The 18272-nt window shown below is 38.5% G+C and overlaps 1 protein-coding gene across 2 annotated transcripts in view; it reads right to left on the reverse strand.

The window, feature by feature from the left end:
- The window catches only part of rbpjb (recombination signal binding protein for immunoglobulin kappa J region b), a 79842-nt gene that overhangs the window by 43570 nt on the left and 18000 nt on the right, over nt 1-18272 (reverse strand). The window contains exons 2-4 of one of the 2 annotated variants that reach the window (XM_052045190.1): nt 14298-14386; nt 4039-4077; nt 3502-3597 (exon numbers count right to left, since the gene is read on the reverse strand). In XM_052045190.1, coding sequence (XP_051901150.1) covers nt 3502-3597; nt 4039-4077; nt 14298-14386 — 224 coding nt within the window. The remainder of the gene's footprint in view (nt 1-3501; nt 3598-4038; nt 4078-14297; nt 14387-18272) is intronic. The other variant, XM_052045197.1, reaches the window with a different exon arrangement.

Consider the following 18272-nt stretch of genomic DNA (forward strand, 5'->3'; position numbering starts at 1 on the left):
AGCAAGACCCAGACCACATCCAGGCATGAACTGATAAGCATCAAACAACAAAAGTGGCAGACGATGACCATCTCCAGCAAAAGAGTGCAACCACCTGCTCTCAACATTCAATGGTATTACCATTTCAAGGTTCCACACATCAATATCTTGGGGGTGGGGGTGGGTCTCCATTGACCAGAAACTCAACTGGACCAACTACATGAATGCTGCACCTTCAAGACCTGGTCACCTCTGCACCAAGTGACTCGGCTCCTAACGCTCCAAACCTTTAATGATACAAAGTACATGACAGTACATGTGATGGAATATTCTCCACTTGCCTGGATGAGTGCAGCACCCAGAAGACTCCACAAGATGAACACCATGCATGATAAAGCAGCTCAATTGTTTGGTAGCCCATCCACCACCCTAAACGTTCATTCCCTTCTCAACCAGTGCAAACTGGCTGTAATGTGAACCATCTACAAAATGGAATGCAGTTACTCACCTTGACTTTTCTAACAGCAGCTCCAGTACCAAGGACATGGGCAGCTGTGATGGGAATGTCACACACTCTGACTTGGAAACACAATCACCATTCTTTCATTGCTACCACGTCTATATCTTGAAACTCCCTACACAAGAGTATAGTGGGAATAGCTTAACCAGAAGTTCTGCAGTGGTTCTAGGAGGAGCGTCATCAGCACGTTTCCAACAGCAGTTAAGGATGGACAATAAGCAGCAGCCTTTCCAGTGACACCCAAAAGGTTAGTAAAAAGAATTAGTACTTCAGCCATTTCCTCCATCATCTTGACTGATTTCCTTCTTGCTCTTCAAATAGGCTCACCTGTCCGCTTACAACCCTTTTCTGTTTACATCCCTTTAGAAAAATCTTGAATTCTATTAGGTCCACTTGAATTGGTTCAATTTGAATTATTGCTAAGGAGAGTCCTCAAGGGACCAAAATGAACACCGCTAAAGTGAGAAGAAAAACCAGCACAAATAATGTTTTACTCTATGATTGGAGAGAGAAGGATGGAACCAAGAAAATGCAATGAGTGACTATACTTCAAAAATACTTCATTAATCTAAACACTTTGATTCAATCATGGATTTAAAAGAACTGCTTGTGTAACTGCAAGTCCACTTGAAATACCATACTAAGCCTTAAGTATGCTCTACAATTACGATAAGACTGTTAACTTTGCTTTGAAAATAATTGCAATGAGTAAAAGGGGAATTTTCTTCATTTTTCATTTACAACCAATGCAGACAATAGAAAAGTAACAGTTTAAATGAAATACAAATGCTATTTCATATTCCATACTATGTTCATTCTAAGTAGGTTACTGCATCAATTGACTGTCTACTTTCACATCCTTGGTGCATTCTTAGCAATCTGAAATATGAGTCATCTTCCTTATTTAGGACTGCAAGTCATTTTGCTACCATTTCTTCAGCTGAACCCCTGTCCCGAAACCATACTAGCCAAGTAAGCAATTCATCCAGCTGTTGGTTCTTATGAACAATTATTTCCAGAGATCAATACAAGTTTTACTTCCAGTTATAAAAACCACATTATCCACCACATGACTGTACCAACTACAGAATGGGCAACCATTCAGAAGTACAGAAATCATCTGTATAGTTGTAGAATAAGCAGCAGTACTGAGTTTTCTGCTCTTGGCAGTCGCTCATTTCAACTTCCATGTGGTGAATCTTAAACATAATAAAAAAGGTCAACTGTATAGAGAATGAATTGCAAGAAAGGGTCAAATTAATATTTGGTAAGAAAAGCATGTTGAGATTTGACAAAGAATTTCAGGAGATATAACCATAATAGCCAAAGAATGATGACATGAATGTGAAGAAGGAAATGTACCAAGGAAAAGTTGTGAAATGTTTGGCCAGGGAGCATGAGGTTGTGTGGGTGTAAAAATGCAAGAGCAAAACATACAGGGAGAGGAAGATCCTTTGCACATCTAGTCCTTTCAATTTTGTGTCTTTTACCAGGGGGATTATAATGTCAGGCAAGAAAGGTAATTAGGAAGGGAATGATTGAGCAAGTCAGCAATAGGATGTCCCAACGACTAGAGCTAGAGGCTGGGCATCCAGAAATTCAACTGTACAATTCAACAGGACTTGGTAAAAAGAAATTTCAAGGAAAAAGGCAGAACAGTAGAGAGAATACTGAAACATTGATGGTAACTGGGATAAGATGGAAGTAACAGCAGGCACCAAAGTTGGCAGGACTGAAGGGTTCCTAAAAATACTGATCAGAGAATTAATTCCCTCATCTCCCATAGGGAATGTATGCAAGAGCTATAGAGAGGACAGGGGAAAAAAAAATGTGGCAAGATGAGACAGGAAAAAAAAAGTTTGGAATTACCTAGGATAATTCACACAGCCATGTAGCATTTTAAACAAAACAACAACTCTTTGTTAAATACTTTGAATGCCAGCATCAACTCATATACCCAATAGATTTACACGATGTTTAAGCAGGTGTAAGAATAGGCCCATGTGTGATTCTACGGTAAGGGCCACACTAATGGGTACAGTGATGAAAGAAATATAGTCAATTAGGCAGCTTTGTTGAGGGGGATGCAGGAGTCATGACACCAGGATGCTACTAACATTTATGACCTTGTTTCAGGTGACCAAGAATCTAGCATGCAAATGAATGTCATGGGGAGAAATATGGAAGCGGGTAGCTACTTGTAGATGTGTTTGCAGAGATCAGGGACAGGAGGGACTAAAAAGGTAGGAGCAAGAGTAGATCATAGAGACTCCCAAGCCTGCTCTACTCCATAAAGCAATGGCTGAGTTTCTACTATAAACTTCAATTTTCAACCCCATCCCAATAGTCTTTACTCAATGCCTAAATCTCCCTCAATCTCAGCTTCAAAAGTGAACAAAGCATCCTCATTCCTCTGGTCCAGAGAATTTCAATGACTATCAACACTCATTGACGATATGGTTCTCAAATAGGCAACTATAATTGTTGTTGCAGATTCTTCAGCCACTCAAAATGTATTGTCAAGCCTATTAAGAATACTTTAAATCATGCACAAGTATCTACTTCCTTTTGCAGAGACACCAATAGCTAGGGGACAGATTTAATTTGGAATTGGTTAATTATTGTCACTTGTACCAAGGTACAGTGAAAAACTTCCCTTGTATACTGTTCATACAGATCAATTCATTACACAGTGCATTGAGGTAGTACAAGGTAAAACAATGTATTGAATGCAGAGTAAAGTGTCACAGGGTAGAAAGATCAGAAGGAAATTGAGGAAAATAATGTTTTCATCCAAAGAATGATGAGCTTTGAATATTTTTACTGCTTGAGGAGCCTACTGCATCAAAAGGTTGTATACCTATAACAAAGTGACCCCTTTTGCAAAGCAATTCAAAAGTTGCAAAGCACTTTAGAACATCCTGAGGACCTAATAAGGTAAAATGTGCATTCATCCTTTTCCGTGGGAGACTTGGACAACTCACATTGCATAACCAACTCACCTTTTTTCATTTCCATAAGATTTTTGCGCAACCTTAGCGTGTAGAATTAGTACAGTTTGATCACCACGCTCCTTAAGGTAATTTCTCATTGCTTCCCTAAATAAAAAACACAAGATATCGTACGCAGCATAAAATTCAATGAACATGATAAATTAGCACTTAGGATTTTCAGAGCTGTAAACCCTATAGTGATGTATGAGAATTCATTTGCTGATTAGTATAACAGTTGGAAATGTGGCATAGGTTACATTTTAATTAAAAGCCACTTTAATTAATTTGAAGCTACAAAAGAGATAAAAATCTGAATCACAAAACACTAAGCAGTTGTGTACAATTAAAAAATCAATTTGATTGGCAACAGTTTTCACAAAGTTCATTTATTCTTACAGCTTTTACCTAGGTTTTGTAAATGATAACATGAACTTCATATTTTCTGATGCAATAAGATAACATATTTCTGTGGAAGACGCATGATTTTTTTCAGACTCTAAACCAAAACCAATGAAGGAGGAAGCACTATATATTATCGTATCTTACCTGGTAAGGCGTTTGGGTTGAGGTCGCTCCCCAAACTTTCTGCAAAGCAAAAAATAAAAAGTACAAGACAGGTATTAAAAGATTTCAAGTCCTAATCTCAAAAGTAACATAATACCTCGAATCCGCCACCCCCCCCCCCCCCCAAAAGTAAGTGTATTTTTATCATTTAGTGTTCAATATGAATCAAACATTTTTTTAAGCACCCAATTTGACAACAATGCTCTGTTTAATTCCCCAGGTCCCCTTCATCACAAGGAAGGTAAACCTCCTAACAGAAAAATCTGAGCATCGAAAGCATTCCTTACTCAAGGTGTAGAGTGATCTGCTTGAATAGCAGACTGAATTTCCATTTTGAAAGTATGGAAAATACTAGTACAGTTTGTCAAGAATAACAAATTTATATAGCAGCTTCTACTTAGTAAAATGTTTAAAGGCACTCCACAGAAGAGTTTGCAAACAAAAGAGCGAGGCAGGTGATAGTGATGGGATGGCATACAGTCAAAAGCTCATTCCAAGATTAAAAGGGACACCTCGTTTGTCATTTCTTTGAGTTGAAATGTCAGCTCTTCTTCTCTCCATACTGATGCTGCCCGACCTGTTGGGTATTTCCAGTTTTTATTGTAAACAGTTTGATGTAGAGGGGGAGATGGAATTGGTAGCTTGGGAAGTTATTCTTGACAGGGAGGGACCAAAAACTGAAATAAAAAAAAACCTGCTTCAGCCTTGATGTTTAGTTAGAAGAATTGTTTGTTCATCTAATACTGGATTCCAGAAAGGAAATCCGGTAAATTCAGAAGCATTGGAAGGGTCGTGAGAATCATAACGGAGAATGAGTTCAGTACTCACGCGATGTGGTCAATGCGAGAGTATGTTGGGGGCAAGAGGAGGTGTTTAATCACAACAGTACATGTAGCCTCTGATCTCATTTGGTGGAAGTGGGGTCAAGGGAACAGGACGTAGAACCCATGGGCAAGGCAAGTTTAGAGAGTTCATGATCAGACAGGTAGATAGGCTCAAACTTGGGAGAGGGAATCTCAAAGTTTGGTCTGGGAAGGAAAGAAACTGGCAGGAACAGATCAAATGGCCTCAACTTTTGTGACAAAGGCTCCTTACAGTTGTTGGAGATAGAATAGAGGAGCCAGGAAGCGAGTTTTAAAAAGACTGTTTGCATTACTGAAAAGCCACCAAGGATTATCCTTGTATTCCAGGATGATCTAAAAATTAAGAGTTAGGACAGTTGTAAGCAGAGCCCAACTGTATGATATGTGGTATAATAAAAGGTACAACAACATAGTAGTTGTGGTAGCAGACAAGCAAAATAAGAGTAAACATCTGGAGACAAGTTTGAATTACACCATAACTAAATATATTTGGAATGAAAAGCTAGATATTGTAATAGTGCTCATGAATCTGCAGGATTGTTGGAAAAAAAAATCAATAATGTTATTTTGGTGAAGGAAATCTGCCATTTTTAATCAGTCTGCCCCACATGCAACTCCAAAATTATAGCAATATGGCCATTATTCTTGCCCTTACAAATAATACATCTTGAGTGGCTCACAAGTCTAAGCTTTCATGCAATACTTACTAACAAAGCCATTCCATTATCTTGGAAGAATCCAAATGGGGCAACATCACAGTGCCAGACCTTATTACAGGCTTGGCCCAGACATGAACAAGCAAAATTAAATCCAGACGCAAAGTGAGAGTAACATGCCATGACATTACGGCAACATTTAATTGCACATGACATTGAGGTGGTCAAGCAAAAGTCAACAAGAATAAGGAAAACAATCTCCACTTACTGGAGTCATACCTAGCATAAAGATTGATGAAATAAGAACAGAAGAAAGAAAAACCAGGTGTGGCAGCATCCATGGAAGGAGAAACAAAGTCAACAAAGATTGATTACCCTTCATCAGAAGAAACTGATTTTTTTAAAAGATTTCCATCATGTGTTTTTTTGCTACAAAGTGAACGGCTGTGGAGATCAGGTCAGTTACCTCAGTCTCAAGACAAAATTGTAAGGAGTTCAAAGAAAGTGTTCAACTGTCAACCATCTTCAGATCATTCATCAATGACAAATGTCAACATTTGCAGATGAGTCCACTGCTCAGTTACATTTGCATCACCTTGCATTAAAAAAAACAGTATGTGCCCACCTCCAGCTAGACTGAGATATCAAATCAGGATTGTAATAAGTGGCAAGTAATATTCACACAAGTGCTAGGAAATGACCATTTCAACAATAAATAGTCCAACTACCACCACCTCCAACCCCACCACTCAGCAGCAGTCTTCTCCAGTACCCTGGAGGGGTTGCGGACAGGTAGAGAACAGTGTCACCTATCTGTAAACTTAACTGATTAAGTATTCTGCAGCAAGCAGCAACTCCACATGCTCCCAAACCTTCTGTGAAGTGTCCAATAGAATACCATCCATTCACCTGGTTGAGTGCAGAAGTATTTGAAGTTTGACATCATCCTACCCAACATTCCAATGAAGTCAATTATAAGGCCCAATTATAAGGCCAAATTTTTTTACGTTAGTATTTGTAGCGTTGCTTTTAATTATTGGGAGTGATGAGATGTTGAATGATTTTTTTTTAAACAATGTAAAAGGTAACTGTTTACTTTGTTTGTAATAGTTTTTGAAAGCTCCTTAACATCTGGGATATTAGAGTCAGAGTACGACAGCACAGAAACAGGCCCTTCGGCCCATCTAGTCCATGCCAACCTGATCTTCCTAGTCCCATCTACCTGCACCCGGACCATATCCCTCCAAACCCCTCCCATCCATGTACTGATCCAAACTTCTCTTAAATGTTACAATTGAACCTGCATCCACCACTTCTGCTGGCAGCTCCTTCCACACTCGCACCATCCTGTGAGCGAAGAAGTTTCCCCTCAGATTCTCCTTACATATTTCACCTTTCACCCTAAACTTATGACCTCTAGTTCTAGTCTCACCCAACGCGAGAGGGAAAGCCTGTATGCATTCACCCTATCTATACCCCTCAATCTTGTAAACCTCTATAAGGTCTCCCCTCATTCTCCTGCGCTCCAGGGAATAAAGTCCTAACCTATTTAACCTTTACCTATAATTCAGGTCCTTAAGTCCTGGCAACATCCTTGTAAATTTTCTCTGCACTCTTTCAAGCTCATTGATATCTTTCCTGTAGGTAGGTGACTACACACAATACTCTAAATTTGGCCTCACCAACATCTTGAACAACTTCAACATAACATCCTAATTCCTGTGCTCAAATGCCCTGATTTATGAAGGCCAATGTGCCAAAAGCTCTCTTTACAACCCTATCTACCTGTGATGCTACTTTCAAGGAATTATGAATCTGTATTCCCAGGTCCTCTTGTCCTATCGCACACCTCAGAGCCCTACCATTCACTGTGTAAGTCTTACACTGGTTTATCCTCCCAAAGTGCAACACCTCACACTTGTCTGCATTAAATTCCATCTGCCATTTTTGAAGCTGGTCAAGATCATGCTGCAAACTTTGGGATTGGGGAAAATTACCACACCCTCAATCTTGGTGTCATTTGCAAATTTGCTTCAGATTTGCTTCAAAATTGCATTCAGAAGCATTGAAAAACCTGACAACTTTGACCTATCACAAAAGTGAAGGCACAACTTTGCCTTCTGTCAAAAATTTTCAGTGTTCCTTGAGCAGGATTTGTTCTGATCTGCTTACATGTCCAAATTATTCCACACAAGGGCCTGATACCAAGACAGGATCTTCCCAGTAGGGTTGGGCATTTTTCATTCAACAAATTCTTTACCAATATGCAAAGGGCAGGCATGGGATTGGGGAAAATTACATTCATTAGCAACAAATGTGGACAGTAGGCCACAGTTAGCAAAATCTATGCCTACATAATGCATGGAGGTACAAAGGTTTAGACAATAGGGATTTTGAAGTAAAAGAGATTCTCTTCCTCCATTTCTGATGAAAGATCAAAGCAAAACACTTTCTTTCCTCAAAGATGGTGCCAGACTTAGCAACTATTTCCAGCATTTTTTCTTTATTTCATTGGTTCAACTAGAATTTTGTACAACTTCCACTCATACTCTAGAATTTCCAGCTCAAATTGAAGGCCAATGTTCCACCAGTCTTGTTAATTATTTTTGTACCTGTCCACAGTTTTTATAGTGACTTTTGCACATGGGTCTCTAAATCTTTATATCCTACCATTTGACCATTCAGAAAATAGTGACGCATCTTCACTTTAAATATTATGCAGTCATTCTCCTTGAGTTTTGCATGGATTAAACAGAAAGTAACAAAAACCTGCACAAGAACTACATGCCCCAGTGCAATGATACAACACAGAAACATTCCAACAACAGTGCAATTTTCCTCAGGCTCAATACCTCCAGGAAGTCAATTTGAAATTCACGTGTGATCCAGATGGTAAAATACTATATTTGCTTTTGTAAATAAAAGTAACAGTACTGTCAACTACTGTTGTACACCATATATTGCAGAACAACAGTCTACAACAAAATTAAATGCACAAGAAAATACACACAATAGACACCAAGAACACAAGTCTGCATGGTCAAATTATAGCCTCAAAATCAACTGCAAGCTGTAACAATAGCGTCCAATTTCTCAAAATAAAAGGCAATTGTTCAAATGACAGCTATCCAAATCAACTCAAAGTTTCCATGAATATTTAAGCCTTTAAAGAAAATAGAAATGAGCTTCTCTCCACTACTCTACAACCCCTAAGCTGAGTAAATTCACACATGCAATTTATTTCCTCAAAATATTGCTCCACAAACTTCCTCTGTTATTTACAGTTTGATTTGCCTTCATCAAAACTCCACCTGGCTAATTAATGTAATTCTGCCTCCACGTGAAAGACTGAACAGGAATTTTTTTTTTAATGTTAATTCTAAATAAGGCCAATGTATGACCCACAACTTTTAGAAGCAACATAATATGCCTCAGCTTTTTAAATAATGGGCCCTCCATATGACTTTACGTACAGATTCTCCACAGGTTATGACAGGGTTCCATTCTCAAGAACTACTTGGAACCCAAACAGTTCACAAGTTAGAAATGCAGACCCCAGGCAATGTATTTAAATAAAAACAAAGGCCAACCAAGGGCAAAGTGTAGTTAAACCAGGGCATTTAACTCAACCGGATTTCTCTACAGAATGCAATGATATTGCTGTGAACCAAGTTCCCACACAGCAAAAGACACTTGCAGCTCCACAGTAGCTGGCAAAGCCATCCTACCGTTCTCCCAAATGATCGTTCATATGTACGGGCTATACACAAGTCAGGAGTAACCCGGAGTGAACCTGTATATCAGAATTTTACAATAAAGAGAAAAGCTGACAATATTTTTCATAAATAATGTTCTTAGAAGGAAAATGAATGAAGGCTTCAAGCACACTTGCTGCAGAAAACCCAGCCTCTGTCTTGCACTTATAGCCGCAAATGTTGCTTGGCACTGAAAAGCTTACAGCTGAATGTTGTCTGGGCCTTGCTGCATGCAAATATGGATTCGTTTATTTGCTCAGGAGCTGGGAATGGCATTGAACATTATTCAATCATCGAACCTCCCCACTTTTGACCTTCTGACAGATAGTCCTTGAAGCCTCTGAAGATGGGAACACTGCCCTAAGAGTGGGTCCCTGGATATCGCCCTGAGGAATGTCTGCAATGATGCCTTGTAGCTGGGATGACTGAACTCAAAAATCCACAACAATTATCTTTATGCAAGATATGACACCAACCATTGCAGTGCTTTTTCTCTCCTGAAATGCTGCCTTAATGTCTCACCCCAACTCGCTAGAATGAAACCCTTTGGATCATGTTTTGCTGTGACGAGGTCTGGAGCAACACATTCTGACTCCATCTCCCCTGCAATGATGTCCAAGATACCATTTGCCTTTCCAATTACACATTGCATCTGGATATTAACTTTATTTCATGAACCAGCACATCAAGATCCCTCTGTACATAAAATAGACACATTTCAATAATTAATACAAAGATTACACAGTACCAAGATTCACAAATTCAGCTGGTGATTAGTTAATTCTGATGCATAATTTTTATTTGGATTTTGTTGTTGCATTTCATTTTTTTAAAAAAAATTAATGACAAAATCCCCCATAGTATTGCTTACAGAGCATTTTGGAATTGGAGAGCATTCCAGTCATTCAACAAACTGAACGTGGCAGCAGTTCAATCTTTACTGAAATGCAAAAACTTACTGAAGCAGCAACAGAATCAAAGTATTACACACAACACCATGCTGGAAAATAAAAAGCAAATTCAATCATTCTAAACAATATAAAAATCATTGTTCAAATTACTAAATTTAAATTTTATTGCAGAAAAATCACCAAGTCATAATACCAATAAGTTAACCCAAGATGACAAGAACTGTTTATGTATTAATCCTCCACAAAACAATTTGCTATTTATAACTACAAAGTGAATTTGCCATTTTTGCTATACATGTCATTGCAGCACACAGGAGAGCTTCGTCTCACATCATCTGTCCTACGAACCTGACTTTAAACACTGGATGGCCAACAAACACCAGCACAAACTCAAGGTCTCAAAGTGACTGTGATAAAGGTCTTAAAAACAATTTAAAAATATCTGAAGTTCAGAATTGTTCAGTAATTCAAAATGTAAGCAACAATGCAAAAAGTGTTATTTTTTTCCTTTTCACCCCCATAAATTTTCTGCCCAGTTATCATGGCATATTCCGAGTATTGCTTTCCCTGTGTCTGTGTGGGTTTCCTCCGGGTGCTCCGGTTTCCTCCCACATTCCAAAGTAGTACAAGTTAGGAAGTTGTGGGTATGCTACGTTGGCGCTGGAAGCGTGGCGACACTTACGGGCTGCCCCCAGAACACTATGCAAAAGATGCATTTCACTGTGTTTCGATGTACATGTGACTAATAAAGATATCTTATCTTTTACAAAGTAATATGAAAAAAATTACAGTTAATGTGATGCCCATAACTCATTGACAAGAGCTGGAAATCCCAGCCTTGTTGAACAACCTTTTGTATTTAGCTGCCAAAATGTTACATTAGATATTACAAGTCCACCTAAGCAGGATCAAAATTAAGTTTAATAATGTTGATCACACATACAGATGCTGGAAAACACCAAGGACCAGGTAAATCTCCAACTCTGGAATGAAAGCGAACTGAATGCTCAGTACCACTGACAGCAAGAATTTGAAATAACGTAGAAGGAACAGATAACCCATAAAATGATTCTGGAAGAAATTGTATTTGATTCATCTTGTGTTACTTATAATAACCTGTTTTTGACCCATATGTATATTATAATGGGGAAAAAAATCTGGTAATGTCAATCATAATTGCAGCCTTTCCAAGGTTATGTGTGTATAGGTATGGCTTTATTTTTGAAACAATGAAGGAGAAACAATGAATGTGGGTCATCCCCAATGGTAGTAACGTGAAGAGGGCATGTCCCGGGTGGTGAGGGTCCTCAATGATGGATGCCACCTTCTTGAGGCACCGCCTCTTGAAGGTGTCCTCGATGGCGGGGAGGGGTTGTGTCCGTGATGGAGCTGGCAGAGCCTACAACCCTCTGCAGCCTCTTTCGATCCTGCACATTGGAGCCTCTATACCAGGTGGTGATACAACCAGTCAGAATGCTCTCCACTGTACATCTGTAGAAATTTGCAAGATTCTTTGGTGATATACCAAATCTCTTCAAACTCCTAATAAAGTAGAGCCGCTGGGATGCCTTGTTCATGATTACATCAATGTGCTGGGCCCAAAATAGATCCTCTGAGATGTTAATGCTCAGGAACTTGAAGCTGCTCACCCTTTCCACCACTGACCCCTTCAATCTCTTGTTCAAAATTGTACAACAATGTCTTCTAATTGTTGTATCTACAGCTAATGGGAACAGCTTTTATCTATAGATCACTAGTGATTAAGCAAGGGAAATAAAATAATTAAATGCAAGACAAAAGGAGGCAATATTTAAAAATATACAGCCGAGATCCAAATTATGTAAATGGTCCTGCAAAGGAAGATAGCGTGGTTGACTGGTGAACACAGGGAAAGTCAACATGAATTAGGGCCAACAGCATGTTTGCATTCAGTGTGACGTGACTAAGGCCGTTGCAATAATGCAATGCTAATTATTTGGCTGAAATAATTCCACGGAGGGATGCCTTTGATATGAGATTGACCCATGACATGTAGCAATATGAAACCGCCCATGTGCAGTTGCCCAGAAGTCATGATCACAACTCTCTCTGCTCAAGGACATTTCCTGATCAGCATACAAAATATGAACACGAAACCATTTAGCAATACTACCAGCTCTGGTACATTTACAAATCACCAAGTTTCTGCAACTTCCAGATCATAAGACCACACATCAGTTTCCAAAGTTGTCATTTGTGACTTACATAGTGGTTAAAGCTAGACAGTCTGCACAAGTTAATGAGTTCAAACACTAACTGGTCTAAATGGATGGGCTGGCTTGATCATATTTATGTCCCTCTCAGAACAAAAACACTGCCTTCAGAGGCCCACAAAGAAAACTTTGCTTCAGAAGTCTATTCCAGTGTAAAATTGGGGTTGAGCCAGGGTCCAACCTAATCAAGCTGATCCTGACCCTACAACTTTTCCCCAACCCAACACTGCCCAAACACATGCCTGCCCCTCTCTTTCTATTACTTTTAATACTCACTGCCTCTACCTTGCAACCTCTATTTCTGTCTCTCTTATCTTTTGCAAATTTAACACACCAGGACTTACCCCAAACCCAACTGGTTTATGAATCTACACAACCCACCCTGAGATGAATAGTCAGGCCCCTCAGGCTTGAGTCAGGCAATTGAGCTCCATTTTGCTCAGTGTACTACTTCTGGAAGGAACAATATTAATTTGTTTACATTGCAATTAATAGCAGAATTGCCCCAGGTGGTGTTGGCTTAAAAATCACCTTGGAAACTAGTACAAGTAAACACCAGCATTCATAGTTCCTCTGCAAGTATACCAAGTTTACCTGATCACCTGAAGTGTAAAATGTTTACTCCACAATGCTACAGCCATACGCAAAGCTGCACACAGAAAATGCCCAAATGAAAGTTAAATGTTCATTGTACTGTTGTAAATGACTGGAACAATTCTGAATATGCCACAAAATTAAGGTTAAAAAGTTACCAAGGGAGGTCCAACTACACTTGAGAAGTTGCTTCTAACCAGCTGCAGCTTACAAGATGCACTGTGACAATTCAATGACTTCACTTCCTTGCTCAATCAAGTTTTTCTGTAGTTAGACCACACTGATTAAAAACTACACAATTCTGAAGAACTAACACTAAGAGGCATATGTCCACCAATGACTCAATTTCCATTCCACGTAGAGAGAATTCTTGTTTTTATTCTCTGCCTATCCCTCATCCCATATCACCCCATTCCCCCCCTCCAAAGAAAATAATGTTCAATCAAATAACGTACTGGAAGGATGAAACTGGGTTCCATCACATTAGACCAACAAAACATTGTGGCTCTGTTTCCCCACACTCTTTAAACTCATCAGGCTCACTGGAAAATACATTACTTTACCATGTAACATCTAAAAACAATGGTATTTGGGGTATTTAATAGGAACTATATCCAATGGCAGATTTGCTGGACAAGCCTTTCAAGTCTTTCCCTACCAGAATCCCAAGTGTGCCTAATCATCAGTTTTTATACTATATTTATTAGGTAACCAGCATCACTGAAATCAAAACTGTCAAAAGATTATCATGACTTTGTGTGGAGGCGTCAGTACAGGGTCAAGTCACCAACCGCCATCTGCTCTGCTTCAGGACACCTCTCAGGCACATTGTCAGCTCAGTTGACTGAGCATGTGCAGAACAGGACTGGGTGGTGGGTGGCCATCACGTGCACAGTTTGGACTCTGTGCCAGATCCAAGAAGATATGACTCGTTAATTGAAAAACAGCTCAAATTCTCTTTTGCCTAATACAAAGCACTGCAAGTGCCATTGAAATCAAAAGGGATCTCAGAGTTTTGATATGGCACAGGATCCGAGAGGAATCCTCCAGAATAGTTGGGAGCCTAGAGGCACATTAAGCTGACAGATTTGGCACTTTAAATTTGTCAGCAAGTCCTAAACTTCCAAGATTTACATGATATGCACAGAGGTCCATGCCTTCATGTGGTTTAAACAGCTGGGACTGTTGGCAGTAACCAATAATGACTAACCCGTTATTACAGTTCAGTGTCATACTTCTTAGGCAGTCCCTTGGATCAAAAACAGAAAATGCTGGAAATACTCGGCAGGCAGACTGCATCTGTGGGAAGAGAAAAAGAGTCAAAGTTTCAGGTCAGAGACCCTTCATCAGAACTGAAAAAGATGAAAGCCGTTTATAAAGCTGCAGGGAGGGTAGGGGAGAGGCTCTGATGGGGTAAAACTGGGGTGACAATGGGGATAAGCTATAAATGTTATCTGATCAATGAGTGAATGGAGAAACCAAATGTAGATTGGGCAATCACTTTGTGGAGTGCCTGCTTTCAGTCTGCAAGGGCAACCAACCCAGAGCTTCCCGTTGCCTGCCACTTTAAATAGCCATTCCATTCTATGGCTTGTTTCACCCTATCAGGGACATGCTCCTCCTTCATCCTCCCTGCAGCTTTACAAGCTTCTTGTATCTCTTTTCCAGTTCTGATGAAGGGTCTCCAGTCTGAAACCTTAACTCTGTTTCTCTTCCCACAAATGTGGCCTGACCTGCTGAATATTTCCAGCATTTTCTGCTTTTGCTTTAGATTCCCCTCAGGATCAATGATAATTTAAGTCTACTCGTTTCTGTAGGTTCTGAGATAGCTCATGAAGCCAACGTAGGAGCCATAGATTCTTGCATAGATGGAGCAAGTATCAGCTGGGAGAGGACACTCATGTTGGTTTACTTGTCCTTCTAGTGAAGATGGATGAATTTGCACACAGCATCGATGGTAATCTTCCACATCTTGAGACAGAACAAAGAACAGTACATCACATGAACAGGCCATTCAGCCCACGTCTGTGCTGAACATGATGCCAATCCAAACTAATTCCATCTGCCTGCTATATTCCTCCATTCCCTCTCTATTCATGTGCCTGTCATGACATGTTTGCTGTAGAAACATATAGAAAGGCAGCAATCACTGCTTCCCAGCTGATAAGTTTTGTACCAGATCTGAGGACTTGATCTTCAGACTCCTTTCTCTACAATTGACCACAGGTTATGCTGACATATTTAAGGTGCTATTGTTGCAACCATTTAGGGTTAAATGCAATCCAAATATCCAATTGTCTAGTCTCATATACCTACAAAAAAAACTTTGCAGACCAAAGCATGAATTTGCCTCCAGTTTCAAAGCATTTCTTGGAAAACTATTGTCCCAATTCTTAGATAAAATTATTGTGCATCATATTTACATTGTGAATGGTAGGAACACAATCCCAGAGTTCTTCTGTTAACAGTACAATCTGCAACAACAATATTAAGGCATTGTGAATGCTGGATAAATGAAAAACAAAATCAAAATGCTGGAAATCCTATGGTCAGGCTGCATATTTGGAGAGAGAATCAGAATTCATGTTTCAGGTTGATAATTTTATATCACAATTGAGCTCTGATCAGCAACGAGAAATACTAACTTCCTCATTTCTCAAATTTTATCAAAGGTTTTTAGATCTTTTTCATATTTAGGCTAATACTAAAACACAATCTTCATGGAAATTAAGCAGTAGCATATTGAAAAACTGGTACAGACAAAATTATCCAAATGCTCCATATTTTTTAAAAAATGATGCTGATGCTGGAAGATGAAAAAAAAATCAGACAAATCCAAACTCATACTTCAAGTACAAATTATTCTGCATGGCTATTTAGATGATATTTTACCAATTCTTTACAAAAATCATGATTATTTTTTATATAAACATGAGACAGAGTACAATGTTTTACAAGTGCATGCCAATATCATACAAAATGGTATCTAGAAGATGAGCTCACTGTTCAAATGACAGTTTCTCTTTTTGGTATGATTTTACGCAACTCAAAAATAATACAATGAGCTAAAGCTAAATTTCACATTTCACCTTTTCCTGTAACAAAATAATATTTGTATTTCTGCCATCAGAAATCATTTCCAGGAATTATTTTTCTATTGTATACTAAAATATATATTAAAAAATTGATGGGTCTTTTAGTAAAACATTAGTCAAAAGGGGCACACTGAAGCACAAGGTGCAAGTGTACAAGACAGGAAACAAAATTAAGCAAACTTAACATTTGCTCTATCAATTCAAGAAAAACAACTTAAAAGGTTTGATTTTTTTTAAATTAAAAAAATGCCAAGCCTAAACATCGCTAAAAAAAAATCACATTTCAAATAAAATGAATCTGTTAAAAAATAATTAATTCAAATATTTAAAGTGCAAACATATTCAGTAAATTTCTTGGTTACCAACACTAACTTCGAAAACTGGTCTAATTTCTACATATTTTTTGAAGCAGCAAAAAAAATGGGTGCCACTTAAAGCCGAATGTGTTTATTGTAAAATTCTATTTTTATTTTTCGAAACACTATTTGATAAAGTCTGTATTTTCATACTTGTTCAACTATTACTATACTTTAAGAATGGAATTATAAAGCAAAATTGCACATTATTGAAATAGCAGGGCTTCAAAGCTTGAATTGAAAATTTTCAATGTTGACCTAATTTGACCTAGTGCTTTTAAAGGGAAGAACTTAATTTTAAGCATAAAAGCATTTTCCTAAAACTGATCTCCAAAACAAAACAAAAATAGGGAAACTTGTGTACAATATTAACTGTACCTTTTCACACTAGTCATTTGAATAGATGCCTAGCATAAGTCAAGGAAAATGTTTTCCTTGATTATTGAATCCTTTGCACTGTAATTTTCTAATAGCCATTAAAATAGAAAGAATGGAATCAAAATCTGGACAAAATTATAGCAGAATACAAATACCTGCAGTATAGTATGAGTATTACAAGAGAATATGGCAGTAATTTTAGCAAGGTGCCTTGGTACACATTGGACATGATTTCCAATAATAAATATTATAGCTGTGAGGAAACTATTTATAATGTACTGTTTTAGATGTTAACTTCATTAATCTGAAATTAGAAGGCATTGGAAAAATATCAAAATTTAAAAACACAACAGATGGTTTGTTCAAAGAATTTGAGCTGATATGCTTTTTGAAAGTGATGTTTTTAAAGACCAGCATGACTGCTGAACACTACAGTCTGCAACCTAAGCAGCCCCCGATATGTGACAATCTCTAATTACCATACAGAGTACCAAACCCAGTTCAAACACATATGCAGGAACAACATTAGGCAAAATGAAAAATGAGATGCCAGTGATAGGTGGATGGTGAACAGCAGAAGCAATGCAATCCCATAATCAGCAGATCCTCAAGTCCTTTCACATCCAGTCACATACACAAAGAAGCACTAACACAAGGAATCAGAAAAAGCTGGCAATATTAATCAGGTCAGATAGCACCTGTGGACAGAGATAGAATTCACATTTCATCTTTCTTCAAAACTAGTCAAAGATTCTGATGAAAAGTCATTGACATGTTAATTATGGTTTTCTCCCCACAGATACTGCCTGACCCATTCAGTATTTCCAGCATTCTCTGATTTTATTTAAGATTTCTCACATTCTCAGTATTTGGCTTTACAATGAATGAGAGAAGGTAGCTCCATGAGTATTCTCAACATCAATGTTGATAGAACCCAGCAGCTGAGTGGAAAAGGTTGAAGAGTTTCCAACAATCTTCAGCGAGAAACACTGAGGATTATAGATCAAGTGCCTCCAGGCTGAAGCTCCCACACTAATCAGATGCATGTCTGCAAATAAATTTGATGCATTCCAAATGAAAAAGAAACCACCAAACACATTGGCTACACACCCTTCTGTAACGAAGTTTGCCACCCAGGACTAGATACATCTCCAAACTAGCTGTTTCAATTAAGTTACAATGCTGGATTCACACAATAAAATGTAAGATGCCCAGGTGTGCTCTGAAAACTTAAAGAAGACTGCCTGCACTACTGCATCAGTTATTTTTAATGAACAAGAAAAAGACGAAAGTGGTAGTTGTGTAGAGACCCTAAGACAGTAACTACACCATAGGGAAGAGCACAAATCAAGAAAT

This window comes from Pristis pectinata, chromosome 2, assembly GCF_009764475.1.
Source record: "Pristis pectinata isolate sPriPec2 chromosome 2, sPriPec2.1.pri, whole genome shotgun sequence".
Taxonomy (NCBI): domain Eukaryota; kingdom Metazoa; phylum Chordata; class Chondrichthyes; order Rhinopristiformes; family Pristidae; genus Pristis; species Pristis pectinata.